The 24,283-nt window shown below is 30.6% G+C and overlaps 9 protein-coding genes across 9 annotated transcripts, besides 4 other annotated features; 7 read left to right on the top strand and 2 right to left on the bottom strand.

The window, feature by feature from the left end:
* Positions 1-5,096: 5,096 nt before the first annotated feature.
* Positions 5,097-5,540, top strand: TVAGG3_1022840 (protein of unknown function, DUF4108 family; the record flags this gene model as incomplete). Its single annotated transcript, XM_051254889.1, has 1 exon — positions 5,097-5,540. The coding sequence occupies one exon, from the start codon at positions 5,097-5,099 to the stop codon at positions 5,538-5,540; it is 444 nt and encodes a 147-aa protein (XP_051080463.1).
* A 473-nt stretch (positions 5,541-6,013) lies between these two features.
* TVAGG3_1022830 (N-acetylmuramoyl-l-alanine amidase family) lies at positions 6,014-6,250 on the top strand (the record flags this gene model as incomplete). Its single annotated transcript, XM_051254888.1, has 1 exon — positions 6,014-6,250. One exon carries the CDS (start codon positions 6,014-6,016, stop codon positions 6,248-6,250), a length of 237 nt encoding a protein of 78 aa, XP_051080462.1.
* A 1,368-nt stretch (positions 6,251-7,618) lies between these two features.
* Positions 7,619-24,283: part of a mobile genetic element that runs on past the window's edge.
* TVAGG3_1022820 (uncharacterized protein) lies at positions 8,219-8,949 on the top strand (the record flags this gene model as incomplete). The annotated part of the gene is made up of 1 exon (XM_051254887.1): positions 8,219-8,949. A coding segment is annotated over one exon (731 nt), but the record flags the coding sequence as incomplete, so codon positions are not given.
* Positions 13,189-13,216: a terminal%2Cinverted (terminal inverted repeat of Mariner transposon ID:TVAGG3_1022790).
* Positions 13,189-14,492: a mobile genetic element.
* On the top strand, positions 13,285-14,412 carry TVAGG3_1022800 (Mariner transposase; the record flags this gene model as incomplete). Its single annotated transcript, XM_051254886.1, has 1 exon — positions 13,285-14,412. The coding sequence occupies one exon, from the start codon at positions 13,285-13,287 to the stop codon at positions 14,410-14,412; it is 1,128 nt and encodes a 375-aa protein (XP_051080460.1).
* Positions 14,465-14,492: a terminal%2Cinverted (terminal inverted repeat of Mariner transposon ID:TVAGG3_1022790).
* On the top strand, positions 14,628-15,020 carry TVAGG3_1022780 (phage tail repeat-like family; the record flags this gene model as incomplete). Its single annotated transcript, XM_051254885.1, has 1 exon — positions 14,628-15,020. The coding sequence occupies one exon, from the start codon at positions 14,628-14,630 to the stop codon at positions 15,018-15,020; it is 393 nt and encodes a 130-aa protein (XP_051080459.1).
* On the top strand, positions 16,330-17,278 carry TVAGG3_1022770 (uncharacterized protein; the record flags this gene model as incomplete). The annotated part of the gene is made up of 1 exon (XM_051254884.1): positions 16,330-17,278. A coding segment is annotated over one exon (949 nt), but the record flags the coding sequence as incomplete, so codon positions are not given.
* On the top strand, positions 17,701-18,030 carry TVAGG3_1022760 (uncharacterized protein; the record flags this gene model as incomplete). Its single annotated transcript, XM_051254883.1, has 1 exon — positions 17,701-18,030. The coding sequence occupies one exon, from the start codon at positions 17,701-17,703 to the stop codon at positions 18,028-18,030; it is 330 nt and encodes a 109-aa protein (XP_051080457.1).
* On the bottom strand, positions 20,903-21,856 carry TVAGG3_1022740 (DNA/RNA polymerases family; the record flags this gene model as incomplete). Its single annotated transcript, XM_051254882.1, has 1 exon — positions 20,903-21,856. A coding segment is annotated over one exon (954 nt), but the record flags the coding sequence as incomplete, so codon positions are not given.
* On the bottom strand, positions 21,955-22,828 carry TVAGG3_1022730 (DNA/RNA polymerase superfamily; the record flags this gene model as incomplete). The annotated part of the gene is made up of 1 exon (XM_051254881.1): positions 21,955-22,828. A coding segment is annotated over one exon (874 nt), but the record flags the coding sequence as incomplete, so codon positions are not given.

Here is a 24,283-nt window from a genome sequence, read left to right as displayed (position 1 = left end):
ACGAAATTTACTTGTATGAAGAACAAGTAACTCCAGATATAGGAGTTAAAAGTCTTGTTCAACGCATTTTAAATCTTCCGTCAATTGACAAGGCAACAAGTTTCATGTTTAATCTTGGGATGAACATCGATTATGATACAATTCAGGCAATTCATTATATATCATCATTAAGAAAAACACATCCAGAAGTGATAGATTTGGCATTAAGTAATGCATATCTTCCGGAAGAATCAGATGAATATCAGCAAAACAAAGACATGATTTCAAAAATTATCGAAGAAGTTTTTGATAATAAAGACAAGGAAAGAGATCCGGATTTTGTTGTAAGAAGGAAGAGGAAAAATGGTTTGTGAAAAAAATATTTATATGAATAAAATGTGTATGATTATTGTTTATAAAAATAGTTAATAAATATGAGAAACTATTTAATTATTTGTTATATAAAGATTCGATATACAGAACAGAATGAAAAAGGATAAAAAAATTAATCAGAAAGATGTAAAAGTTTGGGAGATATAAAAAATATTATAGAGATAAAATATTTCCTGAGAGATAAAAAAGTCAATGAAAGATGCAACAGTGTTAATGAGATGGCATAGTGTCTGAGAGATGCAAGAGTGTCTGAGAGATACAATAGTATCTAACAGAAGCAACAGTGTCTGACAGATGCAACAGTGTCTATGAGATGCAACAGTGTCTATGAGATGCAACAGTGTCTATGAGATGCAACAATGTCTATGAGATGCAACAGTGTCTATGAGATGCAACAGTGTCTATGAAATTTAACAGTGTCTATGAGATGCAACAGTGTCTGACAGATGCAACAGTGTCTGAAAGATGCAACAGTGTCTGACAGATGCAACAGTGTCTATGAGATGCAACAGTGTCTGAAAGATGCAACAGTGTCTGAAAGATGCAACAGTGTCTATGAGATGCAACAGTGTCTATGAAATTTAACAGTGTCTGAAAGATGCAACAGTGTCTATGAGATGCATCAGTGTCTATGAGATGCAACAGTGTTTGAGAGATACAATAGTATCTAACAGAAGCAAAAGTAAGTGATAGATGCAACAGTGACTTATAGATGCAACAGTGTCTATGAAATTTAACAGTGTCTGAGAGATGCAAGAGTGTCTGAGAGATACAATAGTATCTAACAGAAGCAACAGTGTCTGACAGATGCAACAGTGTCTATGAGATGCAACAGTGTCTATGAGATGCAACAGTGTCTATGAGATGCAACAGTGTCTATGAAATTTAACAGTGTCTGAAAGATGCAACAGTGTCTATGAGATGCAACAGTGTCTGACAGATGCAACAGTGTCTATGAGATGCATCAGTGTCTATGAAATTTAACAGTGTCTGAAAGATGCAACAGTGTCTGACAGATGCAACAGTGTCTATGAGATGCAATATTATCTGTCACACATAACAATGTCTGACAGATATATCTTTCTATGATTCTAACCCTAATTACATTTTTCGTAAAAAACTATATTTAAGATTTGCAATTAACACCCTTTTTTCTCTTCCAATAATGCACAAAACCAAGATTTGACATCAGATTTAAAATCTTCATCAAGTCTGCTTTCCAAATCCGCTGTCAAAACTTGAATATCTCAATTAATTAATGATATTCAGATATTGCGAATAATCTTTAGGTAAAGAAGAAAATTTAGGTTGTAAAATCATATAAAAATGTAGTTAGAGAGCAAAAATTATGTTTGAGTGGATCTCCATGTCGTAGTGGATCTAGATGTTTGAGTGGCTTCAGATGTATGAGTGGTTTTCAATGTCAGTGTGGATCAAGATGTCTGGGAATAAAAGTAAGTCGTAGGTTAATATAAGTTTGATATTAATGTAAGTATGACTTGAAATGTAAGTCTCGGACGAAAGTAAGTCTGACTTGAAATGTAAGTCTCGGACGAAAGTAAGACAGACTTGAAATGTAAGTCTCGGACGAAAGAAAGTCTGACTTGAAATGTAAGTCTCGGACGAAAGTAAGTCTGACTTGAAATGTAAGTCTCGGACGAAAGTAAGTCTGACTTGAAATGTAAGTCTCGGACGAAAGTAAGTATGACTTGAAATGTAAGTCTCGGACGAAAGTAAGTATGACTTGAAATGTAAGTCTCGGACGAAAGTAAGTCTGACTTGAAATGTAAGTCTCGGACGAAAGTAAGTCTGACTTGAAATGTAAGTCTCGGACGAAAGTAAGTCTGACTTGAAATGTAAGTCTCGGACGAAAGTAAGTATGACTTGAAATGTAAGTCTCGGACGAAAGTAAGTCTGACTTGAAATGTAAGTCTCGGACGAAAGTAAGACAGACTTGAAATGGAAGTTTCGGACGAAAGTAAGTCTGACTTGAAATGGAAGTCTGATTCTAAATGTAAGTTCTAGACTAAAGTAAGTCTGATTCTAAATATAAGTCTGATATTAAGATAAGTTTGTAACTAAAATTAAGTCTTATTCCAAAAGCAAATTTAATTGTATAATAAGTCTGGATCTAGAGTAAGCCTTAGTCTACAGCTATTCTGTGTCAAAAATAAGTCACGAACCATAGTAAGTTTCGGACTAGAGTATGTCTGTAATTCGAATCATTCATATTCTTCAATTATCCCGCCAAAAAAATTATCGTCTTTTTATCATACCATAGTTTTTATCAATCTCGTTCTACTAAAAAAACCTTTATATTGGTGATTTCTTTGTTAAACCCGTATTTTTTCATGTGAATCTTATTGTATAAACTCTAAAAGTTCAATTTCCGGTCGAAAAAAACTTGAAAACAATTTGTATTCGACGAGTTAAAGAGCTCTATTTATTCTAAATTTTCCAAAAAAAAATTAGATTTCGTTTTTTCGCTTCAAAAAATGTTGTTTTAAGTTTTAAAATTTGTAATTCAAAATTTTTTTGGAAAGATTTACGATTTTTTAATACTGCGAATGAGTTTTATTTTACATACTCTATTGATAAATCATATTTTTGTCGAGATATAACTTTTTTTTAAAAAAATTATATGCAAAGAGTGTTATAGAATTCTAGAAGGTATAGTGCATAATTTGAAGTATACTATCAAATAAAGAAATTTTACAGTTTTTTAGTTTTATTTAGATGTACGTTATTTTAGATGGCTTCGTCGAAAACAAAGCATGTCTGTTAAGTTTATTCTTAACATGGTAAATAAAATGGCAACGAAGCCCAGTGTACTGCGTCTTATGCCGTAGTTTTTGTTATCTTCATACTCAAATACAACAAATACAAATAGATTTATTACGAAAAAACGTATAAAACAAATGATATATTTATTTCTAGACAAGTTGACGAACATGTAGCGCAACTGTATCGCTTTAGAGAACAGTTCTTCCAACACCTACTCATTCAGTGAAAGATTTAAGAAGAACTCTTACTCGACCTTAACTACCTACGCTTTGCTTGAACAATTCCCAACGAGGTTACTATAAGGTTGCAAGTCTTGTCAAAATGTAGTATGCAATACGTTGGGGAAAAATAGATATATACGAACAAACTACTACAGTCTAGCAACTAGTCTTTAAGTGTAATGTATTTTTGCTACAAAGAGCTCATAACGAAGTCAAATTTTGCAATTTGATGTCAAAACTAGCTAGTTGTTGAATCAAATAGCGTTGTGACTTTGTATACATCACGATCTTGTGGTATCAGAGCTGTACTGCTGCAGACTAATTCAACTAAACATGAGCAAGATTGGGATTTCTATTCTCTGGGGTGCGAGGCTCGTCCAAAGTTCAAGCAGCTACAGTGTTTTGGATCACCTAAAGAATTTTGGGAATTCAGTTATCCGTTACTACTCTTAAATTAAAGTAGAGCACTACAGCGAATCAATCGTAATGCCTAGTCTCTCCAGTAACAAGCTGATCTGCTCTATTAACTTTAAAGCCAAATCGATTCACATTGTTGCTGGTAAGTCTGATTGCTTCAGATAGAGAGCATGAATTGCTTCTTTATCATCTAATCCCCATCCCCCTTGTTCCCGATTGGATGACATGGACAATTCATCTTTCTCTAACGAAACAAAATGACACTTTTTTAGCGGCTTATTGACTCAGAAAAATTTGAGAGTTAACGAATAATTTTGGCGCCAAAAATAATTTCTCTTAATTTATTAAATTTAATATACGCACATCCATAAGTTATGCTATTTTTTCTATTTATTTTGTTCTAAAATTCTAAATATTTTTTTTTCATAACATAAAATATGATGTCTAGTCTCATTTACATAACAACATGCCTTAGAATAGGTTTTTTATTCTTTTTGTCACTTTAAATTAAGAATAAAAAGATAATTTAAATTGAATATTTGCGATTATTCTCACTAATGCTGCTTCCTCTTTTATTAGGTAGACAACAAAAAGTTAGCCTTGGACTCCCATATCAGATTTTTGATTGGTTGCGTATATAATGAGCTGGGATTGATAGACGAAAACCCAGTGAGAAAATTTTTGACGCCGTGAATTATTAAATGAATATGAAAGCCAAAATAAGCTAATGAGGTATAAATATAATGATAAAGAATATTTAATTTCATGGAATCAATGGAGTCATAATCAAAGACCTCATAAACGAGAAGAAGAAATTGAAAATAATGAAATGGAAATCATTGATGACATTAAAGAGGATGGAATTCCTAAATTTTGTAGAAAAACCTTTAGAACTAAGTTAGGAGCATATAAACGTAGAGTATTAAATCCTGAATATCTTAAACATCAATTTAAAAAGGAAGACTGTGAATTATTAAACGCTAATGAATATGAAAATGCTAAATCAAAACTGAGATATAAATATATTGGAAGTGATGAAAGGTGTAAAGATAAAGATAAAGTTTATTCAGTTTCATATAATAACTGGCACACGTTAGGGATAAGAAAACATTTAGGAGATTATGGTAAAAGTTCTGAATTCTTCAAATCTAGTATATACGAGAGAGTAAAAGAAATTAGAAATAATTATTTTCATGAATAAAAAAATAAACTTTAAAAATTCATGTCTTACATTTTTGAATAATTTATTTTTTAATTTGTATGAAAATGAGTGGATCAAGATTCGTAACCGTCAATCAATTAATGGATGCTCTTTCACCAATTCTTGAAAATGTTAAACAAGTAGATGTTTATTTCGATGATTATGTAGAAAGTTTATATTATAAAGGTAAGTTTAATATTAAACCTATTGCTTTTGCATTTGATAATAAATTAATTGAAAATGCAAAAATTTGGGAATTAATTCCAGATATTGAATATATAACAAATATTAATGATAAATGGTTTAAACGAATTCCAACCACAAAAGTTCTTTGTAAATTAATGATCAAAACTGAGGAAAAAGAATTTAACGGGTTTAAATATCATCCAAATAAAGTTTCAGAACTAGAAAATGAAAAACTTCAGAAAAAATTAAACGATAGACTTTCAAATGATCGTATTGAAAAAATAAATAAACTAGCAGAAGTTGCATTTAATAATGAAATATTTGATGAATATAACCTTGAACTCAGTGATGGACTTTAAGTCCTGGGCACTTTGTGCCTTGGGCTTTAAGGACCCAGGCTCAACGAGTCATGATTTATGAAATCAATAATTTGATTCATTCGCTCTTCAATAATTTCTATTCTTTTTGTTAAATCATCTATTTTCATTAATGAGGTGATTCTTGATTGGGAAATAGATTTCAAACTAACCACTCCTTTTATTTTTGAAATTTTGAATCCATCAACTTTAAACATTTTATTCAATTTACATGTTGTCAATTCTTCAAATAATTTTTTATTATTAGCATAATAGTCATTAAATTCTTCAACAGATGAAAAAATTTTTATTTCAGTAATTGGTTTAACAACGTTTATTTTTTGTTGAACATTTTCACTTTCATTTATTTCTTCCTCCTTTGTTTCATTTATTTTTAAAATCGGTTTCATTTATCATTAAATAAAAATTAGAATATAAGTGATGAAATATATTTTTTAATTAATATTAAATCAGAAATGGCGGCAGGATTCTTTAAAAAATTATGGGATGGAATTAAGAAAGCTGCAGGTTGGGTTCATCAAAAGATTATTAAACCCATTGCAAACTTTTTGGCACCAGTAGCGAAAACGGCAGGAACTATCATAGGTGGAGTATTAGGTACTAAAGCAGGTAATCCGGCGATGGGAGCACAAGCAGGTAACGCAATTGGTGGAATAGCTGAAGGAATACTTAATAAAATAGGGGGTAAATAGTGGAAAAATAAATATTATTTTTATCTTAGTATCGGTTGTAGTCTTTGATAAACTTTTTCTCCTTTATTTAAAATTTCTCTTATTGGGGCAGCTTTTGGCGTTATTGATTCAGCAACGTCACTAATTGCTTCTTTATTCTTAAATATCCAATTTGCTCCTTTCTTCATTGTTTCCCAAACTTTATGCGCTCCTCTTTTTACTTTATCCCACAGTTTCTTAAAGAATCCTGCAGCCATAGTTGATTATTTCATTAAAATTAAAAATTCATTTTCATATTTTAATTTTGATTTTTTATTTAATAATAAATGACGACTAACTATTTAGTGCCAAACACCAAACCGATTAATGGAAATGTGTTTCATTCATTCGAAAAGATAAATGAAATATTCGCAAAGAATGACGGTAGAAGATATTATAGAGAACTTGAAAGTTCATGCTATGACTCTGATGCTCCATATTTTGATGATAAACAAACTCATTTAAGAATTACAAATCCGGCTCATGATGTGAATCAATTAGGTGACACATATATTAAACGCAAAGTTAAAGCAACTCTAGTTTCAAATAAAGCTTTCACATGTGATGCCGCTTTTAAATGCATGCGTTTATTCGTTGGTTATAAATCATCAAATCAAAGCTTTAAACAATTAGAAGTAGAAACGAAAGAGGTGATGCCGGTTATCTTCAATGGATTGTGCCCGTGAATCTTTCGCATTTGCAACATATAAACCAAAATCAGAAAGGAAAGTTAAAAAGTTTGTTCATTCGTTATATAATAATGTTCAAAAATATGATAACTCAGTATGTGGTAAATATATTGACCCTTCAGAAGTTTTCAAGAAAGCAAATGAAGAAGTTGATATCACTTTTGATATGATTATTCCGGTAAATGATTTGTTAGCATTTCAGGCGTTCGATGATTATCCTAAATCATTTGGTGAAATCATTCTTAAATATTATGTTTTCAGGGATACTTTAGTATTTTGTCAGGTTGACCGTTAAGAGTTGCTGATTTACAAAATTACGTTTATGAAAAGATAACTGATGAAAATTATGAAAAGATTATGAATCATGTTTATAAATATGATCGCAAATTCCAACAAATCGGACTTCCTGCCAAATTAATTACAAGCTTAGCCGCTACAATCTGCTGACGCAACAGTTGATGACGTTATTATTTCATGCACAAAGATGGAAGTTTTAGAGGATAAATGCATTACACCAGGATACGGTTTAATTGAAGAATCAGTTAAAGCAATACCACGTTTATTTAGTAAGGAAGATCCATTCATGATTCCAGCTCAACATATTGACGTTCGTTCACTAAATGGAGGTTGCATCACTCCTGAAGGTATCAGCTCAGATTTCTCATACGCTCTTCATAATGTTACAGATGTTGTGTTAGCATTTCCGAAGAATGCAATGCAAAGAACAGTTTTAGAAAATCCAATGCTTCGAGGTCTTCAGGTCACTATAGATTCCAGAAACTTCCCCGATCAAGCGATGACCACAGTGGGTGACATATTCTTTACACGTATGCTTCAAGCTTCTGATTTAGATGGAGTGAATGAATGCACAGAAGAATACGAGGACTCATTAACTAGACCACTGAATGATGATAATGGCACACCATTAGCTAGAACATGGAAAGACCAAACTTCATTCTTATGCACTATTCCAGTTCAACGTGATGGAGCGGGTATATTCTTTGATGGATTAGAAACTTTCAACTCACAAGTTACAGTACAAGTGAAAGCTTATCCAATCATTCAGGGTGAAAATGACACTTACTGTTCAAAGGTGACAAATCCTCCTCAGGTTTGGTTTACTATGACTACGTATTGGACATGGACACCGGATGAAGGTTTGAAATATCATCCAACAGGTACACCACCACAGTATAGAAGTTCATATGATGAAATATTGATGAATAGAAATGTATAAAATTATAAATTTATTTTTGATTAAATGGATTTAAATTCTGAAGAATTAGCGGGAGTATATAATACATACGTAGATGATATGATTAATGAAGCATTGAGTGATAATAGAAATGCTCTATCTAAGGAAAAATTAATGAAAATTCCATATTCTGAATGTTACTTAAATTCAATCACTGCAGCAATTGGTAAACAAAATAAAGGTAAAACATTAACGATATTAAAACAAATTATCATTATTGCTAACACTTCCCCCCATTCACATGTGTTAATTTATATCAACCGTTCAGGTTCACCTTCAGATGATACATTTGAATCTTTAAAGCATTTAATCAAAATTCCAATTATTTATTTATCACAAGAAGAAGCAGAAGATTATTTAAAAAACTTTTTAATGTATAAAGAATTATATAATACAATCAAGAAGCAAGGATTAGAGGATAAAATTATTGATAAACAACGGGATGAATTATTTGAAACACTTTCTATTTCAAATTTTGATAGAGAATTTTTGCATTCACTCATTTTTCTAGATGATGCGGTGAAATCAAAACTAATAACAAATGAGAAATCATATTTTAATCAGTTATTAACTCAATGTCGACACATTCAGTGTTCATTCTTCATGGCTGTTCAATACTTCAAAGCATTAAGCACAAACATTAAATCAAATCTATCAACACTTTTCATTTTCAGTGGTTTTAGTCGTCAACAGTTGAACGTTATGCTTTATCAAGTGAATTTACCAATGAGCATTAATGAACTTTACACACAATATCAACAATTAGGTGAACATGGAAAAATAATAGTTGATTTAAATAAAGGATGTGTTAAATTTGATTAACTTTTTATAATTAATTTTTATTTTTTATTTATAATTAAACATGACAGAAATAGCAAATCTTTTACAGGTTCCATTAAAACAGGGGACAAACAAAAAGGGGGGTGTGTATAATAGAACTATGAAAGTTCCAGACGGAATGAAAGAATTAGTTCATATTGTTGCTGGTCTTCAAAAAGATGTAAAACAAATGAGAAACGTTTTAACATTACCAGAAGCTCAAGCATATGCCAAACGTCAAGGTCCAAATTGGGAAGCACATGAAGCAGACATTACAGGTCCAAATGGAAAACCTGATGGTATAAATGAAGTTTTCGTTACTGATGGTCGAGGTAATATTAAAGTCATAAATGGTTACAAATTAACTGTATCTGATTATCCTAAACGTAAAGCATATAATGAATGTTATCCTATGCAATTTGATGAAAATGGAAAAGCTGTTAAACAATACATTGGAGAAGGTGAACATGGTCCAATTAATTCATACCGTCATAATCCATATTCTTATTTCAATGAAGAATTAAACGCTATTGAAGAAGGACCGGATGGATTACCACGATATGTTAATCAGTTTGATGGTCAATATGCAAATTTGAGACCTGAAATTCCAGCTAAGAAATTCTTTAAAGTTGCTTTATTCGATCCAGTGTTCAATGAACAGAAAGAAGCAATGAAAGCAGAATTTAAACCAATTCAAGTGGCAAGAATTTCTTCATCTTCACTTTCAGAAGCGTTCAAGGAATTGATAAAGAAACCACTTTATTCTCAACAAGGTTATAACTTTGATTTAATTAAAGAAAGTGATAGACGTAAATTAGAAAAATCAGATGGTTTTAAGAATGCATGTAATGAAATGATTAAAGATATTGTAAATGATAAAATAAGACTGGAAGAAACTCAAAGCAATATCAATAACATTATTGGTGCAGTTACAAAGAAAGTATAAGCAAACAAGGATGAACCTTGGGATATTACCGTAACAACTAAATAAAACTTTAAATATATTTTTCTTTTTTTTATTCGATTATAAATGAGAAGACGTTTCACAAGTCAAAAGAACACTAACGCAAAAGCAGAGATTACGGTTGGTTATAACGTAAATGATGATAAATCACGAATTATTCAAAATGTTAAAGTTAATGTTAGCCCTGAATTAACAAGGTCAGCAACTCAACCAAATTTATTAACTCGTGACTTACCGAAGAATGAGGAGAATGAAGAAAACCATGATAATGGAGACCCAATCATTTTATCTGAACCCGGTAAAGAACCCGTTGAAATCCCCACATATCCAACATACCCCCCACCTCTTTCATCAAACATCGAGAACCCAGGAATATACGATTCCAGTCGCAATGCGCCATATAAAATAGACATTAATTCTGAATTAATGAAAATTTACCGTGATATAATAACTGATAATTATGATTCAATAATAAATTTAATTGATCAATCCGGTTTAATTATTTTACCTTATGAATCATTAATTCACATTATCGCCATTCTTTGTGATGTTCAAGATTCAGACGTTAAGATTCAATTTTTCATAGATGATGAGGTTTCATGCTGCGGAACAGTTGCAAAAATAAATCCTATAAAGGATATTAGCACAATTAAGATATCAAAGAACGGAACAACAACTGAACTTCATTTAACATATAATGATATTTATAATAAAATAGTTGATGAATATAAAATATCACTTGAAAAATTCTTTGTTAAGGCTATTTAATATTCAAGCATTAACATTATTGAATAATAATCCTTTGAATCATAATCAATAATAATTGACCTTTCACCAGTTTCTATCGTTTGTTTTATTTCTTTTTGTTCCCCACTATCTGGATCGGTCATTGTAATTGTTTTTGTTATAGTATCAGCTTTATCTTTAACTTCAATCTTTTTTCCATCAGGATATTTAAACCAAAATTCCAAAAATTCGATATTGTCAATCTGTTCATATTTTAATCTATCAATTACATTTTTAATACCATCTGAAAATCTTATGAAATGGTCATTATATGGGTTTGATTGAACTAAATTTGAATGAAGTGAAATATAACCCGATGATGAATATGACATTGACTCATATTTTCTGAAAACACTGAAATTTATAACATGAATGAATTTCTTATTCGTTGAATTTATGAATTCTTGAGGTAATCTTATTCTAGTTTTATTTATCACTGGAAAATAACGCTTTACCATATTTTTAATCGTAATAAAAATGTCAATTATCAATATTATTTCGAATAATAGTTGTGAATTAAATTTAACAGTTAGCGGAATTTATAATGTTACTCTCGTTTCTGTGAGTGGTAAATTTAATCCCATTCTTTTAGACCCTTCAGATTATATATCATTTATTAAAGATGACCTTGAAAAAACGTATGATATGTATATAAATAATGTGATAACGAAATGGGATATTAACACAATTTTAAGTTATTTAAATGAATCATTTATCGTTTGGTATGAAGAAAATTTTAAATCAAAACCTGATAAACTTTTTGAACTTGATGAAATAAATAACCTTATTAAATTTCCACTGAAAATTAAATTTTGTACTCCTCATCTTCGTTCATGTTGGGGATATTAAATTTTGAAAAAGATGTTGGGGATGTTTTGTATTCTGACACTGGTTCCAATTTCATTTTAATCAAATGTGATAAAGTTAATACCCCAATGAGATTTTCACATCAAACATTAGACCCTAACTCTTACCCATCAATACAAAACATTTTATCCATCAACTTAAACATATTTTCTTTATCATATCCGTTTCAATTATCCGGGAATTCATTTATTCTTCATTCAAAAGATTTATCAAATATTAAATTTAGAATAACTGACCTATTTGATTGTGATTTAGAATTTATGAATGAAATATTATGGCAATTTCAAATAGAAAAAATAGCTGATGAGATAACAGATTAAATATTTATTTTTAAATTGTAATAAATGATTAAACAACAGCAACCACAGCAACTTAAGGCACAGACCATTACTTACGCCACATATGCATATAATTCAAAGACGGCAGAACAAACACAAAGGTTGAAATATGGAGATTTGGAGATAGTATTGAAAAATGACCATTTCGAATTCGTTTGCAAGGGTGGTGCAGTGATATCAAATATAAAAGAAATTTTATTTATGAATTCAAAAATTAAAGGAATAACGGATGATATAACATCAATTCCACCAGAAGAACAAAGATATTACGCATTAAATGCATTTCCTAAAGTTTTGAAGATTGGAAGATTTAATTTAAATGAGGAATTCATAGAAGGTTTCCTAAATGACATAATGAAGAAAGCAGATAAGGAATATGTGGATAGTGAGTTAATGAAGAAAGCAGATAAGGAATATGTGGATAGTGAGTTAATGAAGAAGGTAGATAAGGAACTTGTGGATAGTGAGTTAATGAAGAAGGCAGATAAGGAACTTGTGGATAGTGAGTTAATGAAGAAGGCAGATAAGGAATATGTTAATGAAAAAGATAATGAAATTATCGAAAGGGTTGAATGGTACCATGAACGGACATCGAAGATTTTAAAAACTAAAGCTGATACAGGATGGGTTTCAGAATGTTTAGACCTTAAAGCAGATAAAACTTATGTTAACGATGAGTTAGAGAAGAAAGCAAATAAAGAATATGTGAATGAAATATACCAAAGTTTGATAGGAACAACGAAAAATATTGAAACTATTGCTGGTGACTTTTCCGTCTATGAAGAAAATAAATATTTTAGATGGGAGTTTGTACACTCCTTAAAAAATGGTATACGGTATAAACTCATTCCGAAAAATAACAATGAAATGTATGTAGGCTATATAAAGAATAATGGTACACAAGTTAAAGTTCCATTAGACAACAACTGTTACTTAAACTTATATGGAGACGAACAAAAGAAATATTTAAGAGTTTATGAAATGACGGATATGACATTGTCTAACGTAGCTCCAGCACCATATTATTATGACTATGGTGTTGACGCACGTGTAGACCCAAAAAAGCAAACATTATATTTAGAATATTATAGATATAAAAGATATAATGCAATAGAAAAAACGAGAATAGTATATTATTATATAGATGACAAAAATAAATATTATAGTCAAGATTTTACATACCCTGAAAACATAAGATTATATAGGGTGTCCAAAGGTGCGTTTAGCACAGCGCTCTATATGAGACTATTAAAGGAGATATATGCTGATTATAAATATATAATAAAAAATATGAATATATGTATATGATGAGTATGTTGTATTTTGGCGCCATGCAGGGATATAAAATGAATTTTGAGACAAGAGGCGGTTTCGCGGGAAATTTTGGCGGGATTTTTTTCATTTTTTTAATGAATCATAAAGAAAACATCCTCGCTCTTGCAAAAAAATGCAAAGACTGTAAAAAAATCTACGAGACATTGGTAAAATGCTTCGGTATGGATGCTCCTAGCTATTCCACTGTAACGTATCATGTTAGGATGTATCACTTCATGAACAAAAAGGTGCCCATCATAAAAATTGACAAAAAATCGCCGGATCAAAGAAAAATCAAAGCAATTCTTCAAGCGCTAGATGAAGACCCAAGAGCATCACTCAGAAGGATAGAGGAGATGAGAAAGATACCACGTACAACAGTCAGTTATTATCTGCACAATTATTTGAACTACAAACTAGCGTATACACGTTGGGTTCCGCACAACCTTAATTCAGTTCAAAAAAAATCTAGAGTCCAATCTTCGAAAGAGCTCCTCTCTATATTGGGTGCGTATCAATCCAAGAAGTTTCGCTTTTTAGTAACAGGGGACGAGTCTTGGTTTCAATATGCAACAGAAGCCAAAATCATGTGGATCCCGAAGGATGAAAATCCGCAAACATTCCCGAAGAAAAAAATTGACACACCAATGATGATGTTGTCGGTTTTTTGGGGCGTGAATGGCATCATCGCAATTGATATTCTTCAAAAACCTAATACGATGAATGCTCAGTATCTAATTGACAATGTTCTTACTCAAATTATCAATTCTGATGAGTTTGAGAAATCCAAACAACAAAAACAAAAGTTTGCAATTCATTTTGATAATTCAAAAGTTCACAAAAGTCATAAGGTAATGAATTACTTGGTGGAAAACAATGTCAAAGTTGTTCCAAACCCAATTTATTCACCTGATATTGCACCCTCTGACTTTTATTTATTCGGCACGCTAAAAAAGAGAGCTGAAGGACGCGAATTCGCGAGTCCAGATGATCTTGAAAATTTTGTAAGAGAGCAATTTGAGCAATTTTCTCATGATGATTTAAAGCGTGTCTTTCAAGCCTGGATCGATCGCTGCGAACGCGTGATTGAATCCAATGGTGATTATATTTAAATAAACTTTATATATATGTAACTTGTTTATTTCTATTCGCAGTATTCAGGTTTGTGCTAAACACACCTTTGGACACCCTATATTATAAAAAATATTCTGACACAAACCAGAAGAAACCAGAAATAGTTACACTATATTTTAAGTTCAAAAGAGACAATCCTATATTATCTCATATGTTTGATTTAATGAACCCAGTAGGTTCTATTTATACATCTATGGATGTGAGAGGTCCTCAAGCAATGTTTGGTGTTGGTGCATGGGAACAAATAGTCGACAGGTTTTTGTATTGTGCAAACTCTTCAAAGGAAACAGGGGGAAGTAAAACGATTTCAGGTGAAAATTTACCTGCACACAGTCACTACATAGATTTAAGTACATCTCAAGCGGGTTGGCATAAGCATAGATATTGGGATTGGTCAGGAATGACAAAAGGTAAAGGATATGATGTTAAAGACAACGTTAAGTTTGCCATAAATTGTTACTGGAGTGACACTCAGGGAGAAGGAAACCATACACATCGCGTTTCAGGATATACACAAACAACGGGACAAAGTAAAGATTACATGCCACCATTTATGACTGTATTCGCATGGTATAGAGTTCAATGATGAACTAAATATATTTTTGTTCAAAGCTTCCACGAGAGAAAAGATTCCTCATTCGCTAAGGATTCCAAAAATGAAAAAATCATTGATTTTGGCTGAGAAAAAACAGCAAAACCCTTCTTCCACGGGAACAAAGAAATAAAGAAGAAATAAAGAAGAAATAAAGTAAATTTTTTATTTATTCCCGTGGAAGATAGAGCACTTTTATGACACTTTTTATTCACGACAAACAAGACAAACAAAGAAAATAAGAAAATACGGCGCCGTCGCGGTTCGAACCACAGACCTTGACCCCTCCATAACACCACCTTAGACCACTGTGCTACGTAGCCTGTCGACATAAGATTTTATAAATTGCATATTTGACGTAAATTTATTTCCCAGTTATTCAAAAATAATTATTTTTGAATAACTGAAGGTGTCACTATGTCACTCAGTGTCACTCGGTTATTTAACTTCTCTGAAAAAATGTGACAACATGACATTTTGACAACATCACAGGAGGAAGGCACTTATGAATTATTTTTGAAGAACTGAAGGTGTCACTATGTCACTCAGTGTCACTCGGTTATTTAACTTCTCTGAAAAAATGTGACAACATGACATTTTGACAACATCACAGGAAATATGATGCAGTCCAAAAATAAAGTTAGTTTTAAAATTATTTTTATTTTTTATTCCTATATAAATGACAGCAACAAACAACAACAGCAACTATATCGTTTCTGATGAAAAAGTTATTGATTCATTAGCTGAGGAATTAGTTGTGGCAGAAACTAAAACCCTCAACGAAAGAATTGGTGAAAACAAGATTGATTTACATAACTACCTCAAACATGATGGAGGAAGAGGAAGGAAAACTGGTGTGGCTTTATTAGTAAATAAAATATCAAATTTAACGATTATAGATGTTGATATCAATAAATCATACAATGATGAACTTAAAGAAACAGTTAGAAAAGATATTTTATCAAAACTTTCGGATAAAGATGTTATCGTTAAAACCGCTTCTGGAGGTCTTCACATTTATTGTAACACTAATTTCTTCTATTCAACCTCGAACAGAATGATTAAATGTTATTCCTGCAATGATTATGATATTGATATCATGACTTCTATGGATGATTCAAAGCGTTCTTTAGTAGTTATGGCTGATTCAAGAGTTCGCAAGAATGCAACAGAACCAATCAAAACATACTCATTCATTCGTGGAAGTTACGACTCGACCATAACCAGAACAGTGAATGATATATTAAATGATTTGAATATTAAGGTAAGAGTTGAACAAAAGAACGAAGAAATAAAGACTATCATGAATGAAAACAAAAATGTAAACATTGACGATAAACTTGCCCAGAGCATAGTTGATGGTATTAGTGATTTTGAAGTACATAATGACGGTGGAAATATGAATTTAGAAAAAGAAGTTACATTATTCACACTGTTTCAAGCAATTAATTCGTTACCTAATCATTTAATTAATGAAGCATACGATAACGTTTATAACTTTTGCAGCTTAACAGAAAATGCAAAAAGTAATTTTGAAAAAGCACGTAGTAGATATGCACATTTAATGACTTCTCCATTTGTTTTAGTGAAGATTCTAAAACTATACCAAAAGGAATATTATGATGAATATGTTTTACCTTTATTACGTAAGCCAAAAATAACATTTGATATAAAACTTGATGACTCGTTTTTGATAACAGATATTAGACGCAAGGCTGAAAATCATCAGTATAAAAACAGTTCTGAAGTAATTGAGGATTTATCACGTGTAATCCGTTTTGTAGATTGTGGAAATAAATATTTCATTCAAAAAGATTACAACATACACGACAAAATGAATCAAATATCATTCGTTCTTCAATCAAACATGAAAGAGTCACTCAAAATGATTAAATTATTTAAAGAAGAAGGTAAAACCATAACAGCATGGGATGTACTACTAAATCAATTGTCTTCATTAACCGTTAAGGGTGTTTGCTTTAAATCTGATTCTCCAGATGTTTTCTCAACGTTTCAAGGTTATAAATACAACGTTCTCGAAAAACCAGATTACTCAAAAATTGAAATGTTTATGAATTTCATTAAAGAAGCCATTTGTGATAATAACGATGAAGTGTATAAATACCTTCTCGGCTGGATTGCATCAATGATTCAACATCCTGGAATCAAGAATGAAACAGCAATTATTTTGAAAGGACTTCAGGGAACAGGTAAAAACAGATTTACAGACATTATTTCTGAACTTCTCGCTGGTTATTCATGCAAAAACATTACTGAAATAAGTGAGCTAACGGGTAATTTCAATTCAGTAGTTGAGAATAAAATGTTTCTTGTACTTAATGAACTCAAGAATGTAGGTGAAGATAGACTCGCAAACTTCAACGCTTTGAAATCAATTATAACGGATAATGAGATTAGAATTAATGAAAAGAATCAACCCAGAAGAACAGCACAGAACGTTGCAAACTTCATTTTCGTAACTAATAACGTTTACCCTGTCAAAATTGAAGTTGGAGACAGAAGATACGTAGTTTTAAGAGTTAATGGTAAATTTAAGGGTCAATTTGATTACTTCAAGAATTTAATGGATTCATGCACTAAGGAATTTTATGATAATTTACTAACATATTTTATGCAATATGACCTTTCATCATTTGATGTACGAATCATACCGATGACTGAAGCCAAACAAGATTTAATTGAATTATCAACAAATCCTTTAGATGTATGGATAAATACACATTATGATGAATTGTGTGCAGGTATGACATGTAAAAATGCTCTATTCTGCAAACCATCAGACATGAAAGACAAAAACTTTCAAATGAGCATTAAAGATAAATGTGATAAGAAACAGAGAAGAATAGATGGTAAACAAACATGGTGTTATGTTTTGAAAGAAGAAATGAAAGGATTATATAAACAGGTTGAACCAAACGATAATGAGGATTCATTTACTGACGATGAAATACCTGTAAATGAGCCGCTAAGCGGTGAGACCTGAAGGTCTAGCTTTATAAAGTATGACTGGAATTTATTTTTGCATTAATCCTGTGTTGTTGTCAAAATGTCATGTTGTCTCATTTTTTCAGAGAAGTTAAATAACCGAGTGACACTGAGTGACATAGTGACACCTTCAGTTCTTCAAAAATAATTAATTATTGAATGACCTGAAACCATTAACGTAAACATTAACCTGAAATCATTAACGTAAACATTTATTTCCCACTATGTTGTCAAAATGTCATGTTGTCTCATTTTTTCAGAGAAGTTAAATAACCGAGTGACACTGAGTGACATAGTGACACCTTCAGTTCTTCAAAAATAATTAATTATTGAATGACCTGAAACCATTAACGTAAACATTATTTTTGGGTCATTTACACTCATTACGATGAAGTCATGACAAATCATTTCCGTGACTGTTGTCAAAATGTCATGTTGTCACAAACTTTAGAACGGACTGAAAGTCCTGAGCTCCAAAAGAGCAAACGGCATAATTTAAATTTTTATTTTTATCATAAATGAATACTCCACAAGCTCAAAATTTACCACGAATCATAACAAGGGAGGAAATGATAAAAATGATGCAAGAACATGTTAAAAATAACAAACCACTAAAATTGAGAAAATGTGGTTATGCAGTAATGATGGAAAGAGAGATGTTGTCGAAGAGGAATAAAAATTAAATTTGGATTGAGTTTAAAAATTCATCTTTATTAAATTCATCTCTTCCAATCAATTTATTTATTCTATTAAATTCTTTTATTTTTGCTTCACTCAGTTTAAGGATTGAACGATAAGTTTCTAATTTTTCGATTATTTCTTTATCGTTTTCAACCTCACCGCATTGTGGCTTCTTTTTGTAATAGCATATTTTTGATTTAATTCTGTTTAGTTTCTTTTTATATTCATTGTCTGGACTCTTGGATGCTTCGTTGTCACTCATTTCTTACGAAATAAAAAAATTAAATATTATTTAAATATAATGGAGTAATAAAATAAATCGGAATTTCTATTAATTTATTGTTAACCTCAACTAATGCATTGCCGTTAATATATCTAACAAATTCAGCTATTGTGTCAAATCTTCGTCTTCTTTTTGTCATTGATTTATCAGTTTTTCCATAATCGAGATGAATCAAAACTTTATTTCCTTGTTTAAAATTCATGAGCCCCGAATTAATTTGTTCACGTTTAACATCATTTAACCTTTCCATTTGCTTTCTAATATATTCCATTCTTTTGAAATATCATTTTTCATTTCCACTGGTTTCATGTTTATAGTTCTATGCCATGTATTATTGTAATAATATACTAACTGCTGTATGATGGAGTCATGATTTCCATCCCAGTATATCTGACCATTAACCCCTAACGCATCTCTAAGAGTTCTCATTACCGCATCAACTATTTTATTATGAAACGTATATGGAGAGGATGAAAAGTAAAAATTAATTTGTGGGAAATAATGAGCCATAGCTGCCTGAAATCCTTTATCACCATCACCCCTTATATTATCTACTCTTTCATGATCTAGTAAGTATTGAATAGCTCTTCTTGTTTCCTGTTCTGTTTTCCCTTTCACCGGAATGCAATATAAATATCTGGTGTTAATGTTAATGGCAAATAAATAAGTAACGTTTCCTCTTGAATATTCTAAATGATCGATTTCGTATGAATATGGATATGGTGCAAATGAAGGGCGACTAAATTTTTCCTTTAACGGTTGAATTTTTGGGTCAGTTGGTTTATTTAATATTTTGAAATCCTTTTTAAAATCTTTTTGCTTCTTTAATGTTTGAAATGGATATAATAAAGTGAATGATGAAGGATTAACTGAAGGAGGAGGTACTACCGTTGGAGGTTTTGGTATTGCAAGTGATTTAATTTTATCTGCTTTGATTTTGGATGATGAAGTTTTGGATTTCATTCCTCCTTTCATTAATTCTGGATGTATTCTATTCATTTGTTTTAAATATGCTGTATATAAAGGTTTGATATACTTTCCCGCTTCGAGTTTATGTTGAAGGATGAATTCCAAAAGTTGATCTTCATTTAAAAGTCGGGCTGAATATGGTTTAACTAATGAATCATAAATTAAAGCTTGTGCATCATTTATGGTCTGAAGGACCTGGGCGTTTTGCACCTTTAGCTGTTGAACATTTGCTACTTTCTCTTTTGGTGTTGTTTTCGGCTTTTTCTTCTTTGGCTTTTGTTCCTTTGGCTTTTGCGGCTCAGGATTATATAATTTATATAATTCATCAATATCTTCTTCTGTTAATACTTTATTTTTGAAATCTTTCAATTGTTTAAGTTGTGATTTAGTTTTTCCCTTTGTATATTCATTATTTTTAATTTTGTCTTTAATTTTAGAAATTATTTTATCATGATATTTCAAAATTTCATTTTTATAATACGAATAATAATAATAATCCATATCATCACCCGTTATATTTTTATTATGTTTTTGGAGATATGATTTTAATTCATAATAATTAAGAAAATTTTGATTAAGTACTAAATCATAAATTAAATTTTCTAAATCTGCGTTATCCATTTATATAAAAATAAAATAAATGTTTTAAGGGTGCCCACCTCTTTGAATCATAGTATCAAAACCATTATTTACATATTGAATCGCATCATTAACAGTTCCTTTTGTCTCTTCTGTGGCATTTTATTAAAAATAAAATTTTAAATTCATGACTCAACCCCTACGTTTTTAAATTGTATTAAATAAATGGCATACAACATCCATTTTCACAACATACAGTCTTAGTGTGTGCTCCTGTTAATGCAGTCTTACCGATTGTTAAGCGAGTCATTGACCCGTTTTTAAGTTGTAAATTAATATTCTGACCATCAAATATCACTTTATCATTTATTATATCCAAATAATTTTTAGGTGTTAATTGTTTATTTTGTCGTAAACTAACACCTTTCATTTTTTGTGCAATCTTTTTAAAATCACCTCCATCAATTGAACCGTTGAATGATGTATAACACTTAGGGCATAAAGCAACCATGTTATCACCTTGTTTCTCAATTGCTAAACCCAATAACTTCTTCTCATGTGCTTTTTCTTCAGCTTTATTCTTTAATTTAGGTTTAAATTTCTCATCAAAACAGAAGAAATCAAAAGGTGCGAATTTGTAAATGTTTTTATCATAAAATTGTTTATCAGTAACAATTGCTTGAAATGCTTGAGTGTTAGGAAGACTTGGATCGCCAGCGATTGCCCAATAAGATGAATCAGTATCACCTTCAATGAAATGAAAACGATTAACATCCATGCATTTATACATAAAATCATAAATGAAAACCAAATACCAGTATTTAGCATTATCTAAAGTGAAGAATGCCTCTTGTAAACATGTATCACATCTATAAAATCTATCTTTAAGCATCACTTGATACGTATCTTCACCTATTTCTCTTATGTTTTTAAACTTATTTGACATACATGCAACGCGTGCCTTCTGTGCATTCATTATTTTAGTCTTTGCGTAATTTTGTGTATTCATTGCATCGTAACCATATGATCCATTAAGTGAAATCTTGCAAAATAAACTTTTTCCTTTATTTCCTTCTAATTCAGCCTTTTGTCTTTCGTTCATAAATTCGTTCGCAAATTCATTAAAACAAGTGTTTTTCGTAAATGTTAAAATTGATTGAATGTCATCAATGATAAAATGAAATCTGTCTATTAGATACCAAAGATAATAAGAAGAAAATGGTTGATATTGGTTGTGTGTTGATGCTAACTGAGTTAATTTTCTCTGTTTCTGGTCAACTGGTAGATTGTTTGATTTCATGTAATTATACATAAAACTGCCAATTGTTTTTTCATCTGTGATAATATCTAAGTTTCTTATTATCGGTAAAAAGTTTATGTAATCATTAATGTATTTTTCATCAATGTGACCCTTTACTTCAGCCACGAATAAAGTATTTTTCTTTCTAATTATTCCCAGTGCTTTTGCTTTCTTTGTTGCTGTATCACAAATGATAACACCATTCAATCTTCCCGGCATATACATTTTATGGTTAGTATATTGAATGAAATCATGAGGATTAGATGAAAATGATGAAGGATATAATGAATTAAAATCAACACCAACAAAATGAGTCATGATATTGGTGGTGTCCTCATTTGATACAGTTTTAGTTTCTGGATTATATGAAATTTTATTAATGTGCGTGATTCCTTTAAGATTTACTCTATGTTGAACATTTGATAAACCACCAGTAATTCCATTACGGAGAATGTGATAAGCTTCAACTGAATCTAAAGTCATTGGTAAATTATTTTTTAATGTATAATTTCTTAAATTGATTCTTAAACGTTGAACATCCTCATCTTTATTTGATTTTACGACATTGCAATAACAACACATTAACTGACAATTTTCTTTGGTATGTGGTTTTTCATTATCGATTCTATCTAATGTTGGTTTATTAGCATATGTAAACGCTTTACCACACATTTTGCATTTAGATGAAAGGATTAAATCGTGATAGTATTGATAGTCATCCATTGAAACATTATTTTTAGTATCCCTTTCTGCTTTTTCATCTTGTTTCTTATATGATTCAATTTTATATTTCCAATACTTTTTCGTTAATTCAAAACTTGATTCCACATTTTCTTCTTCTGGATATTTTTCGTTAGGATTAAAGTCTTTATATGCTAAAGCGTAACGAATCATTGATGCATTCGATGATAAAGAAAGATTATGAAGCATGTCAATTTTATAAACAAATGTTTCTTCAATAATTTTATCAATTGGGTCAATCATAATTTCAACATTTATTGCAATAATGAATAAAATATTCTAATCTATTCTTAAAATTTTTAGCATCATTGAGATATATTTGATAATCACTATCTGATATAGTTTCTTGAGTTAATGCTGAATAAAATGAATCTTGAGTGAATGGTTCCTTTTTATATAATTCTTCTTCGTAATTTTCCCGTGATGAATTGATAAGGGAAAAAGGATTTAACACGTGATTTATTGTTTCCGAAATCTTGAGTGAATTGGTCTAATGTTCCACCCGCTATATAATTTCTGATGTCAATAAATCTTAATTCATATGGACAGTTTGTTTTCTTTACAATGATTTGCTTAAATTGAGAAGATGAACCCAGCATTGATTTTATTTTCCATTTTGCAGTGTTTAAATCACGAAGAATTAAATTTAAATCAAACTTTCCCGAATTAAAACCTATGATATTCACTTTATTAAATTCTTCATCTAAAAGCTCTTTCATTGCTTCCTTTTGTTTCTCATTTAATGTATGAGACTTCATTAATTCTTCATATTGTTCAATATTTGATTTAGCAACTAATGAACAGGTTGAAAATAAAAACTCAATCCAATCAGAAATAAAAGAATCACTTGATGTTAAGCAAAAATTCCTCGTAAATGTTTTATCACGGTCTACGACCTCGCCGCTTTGCGGCTTTATTTTGACAGTTGATGATACCATAAATGGTTTTAAGTAAGCGTTCAAAGTTGCACATTCAGAAAGTTGAAGTTCTTCTTTAGTCTCTAATGTTTCGAAGTCAAAAGTAATATAATATCTTGTTGGTTTATAATATTCCTGCAAATTATGTGCTAATAGCCATTGATATATCTTCTGTTTCGTGATATGTGGTGCATATGGTTGTTGTGTGTTTTGCAATTGAACGTCTTGAATTAATCTTCCATTATTTTCTTTACATTTCTCACAATGTTTTAAAAATCTTCTTTGATTTTTCCTTTCTGGATCATCACGGAGAGAATAAACTTCTTCTTTGCAATATGGACAAACTTTATATCCTGTGAGTGCTTCAACGTCTGTTATTCTGTCAGCGTGAAGTTTTCCACATGGACTCTGTGTTAATAAAATATTTACTGTTTCAAATTCTGGATCTATCATTATTGATTCCACTAATGGAAAGTCTACCTTGTTAATGTCTACGTCTTCTGGTTGAGGGTCACAATAATAAAAATCAATATTAACGTTTAACATTCTTGCTAACCTCTCACTTTCTGATGAAATGTCAAATCCTTCATATGCATCTATGGCTTCATTTAAATAACTTCTACGAGTTTTAGGATTAACACCATCAGGAATGTTATAGAAGCGTTTAAATAACCTTCTACCTTCTGCTCTAATTTGATTATCATTCATTTTAGCTGTTCCGTTTTTGTTCATTTATGTAAGAATAAAAATTAAAAAAAATAAATAAAAATAAACTTTATTT

Source organism: Trichomonas vaginalis, chromosome I (genome assembly GCF_026262505.1).
Source record: "Trichomonas vaginalis G3 chromosome I, whole genome shotgun sequence".
Taxonomy (NCBI): domain Eukaryota; phylum Parabasalia; order Trichomonadida; family Trichomonadidae; genus Trichomonas; species Trichomonas vaginalis.
The sequence above is the reverse complement of the archived record's forward strand: the minus strand, read 5'-3'. Positions and strand labels throughout refer to the sequence as shown.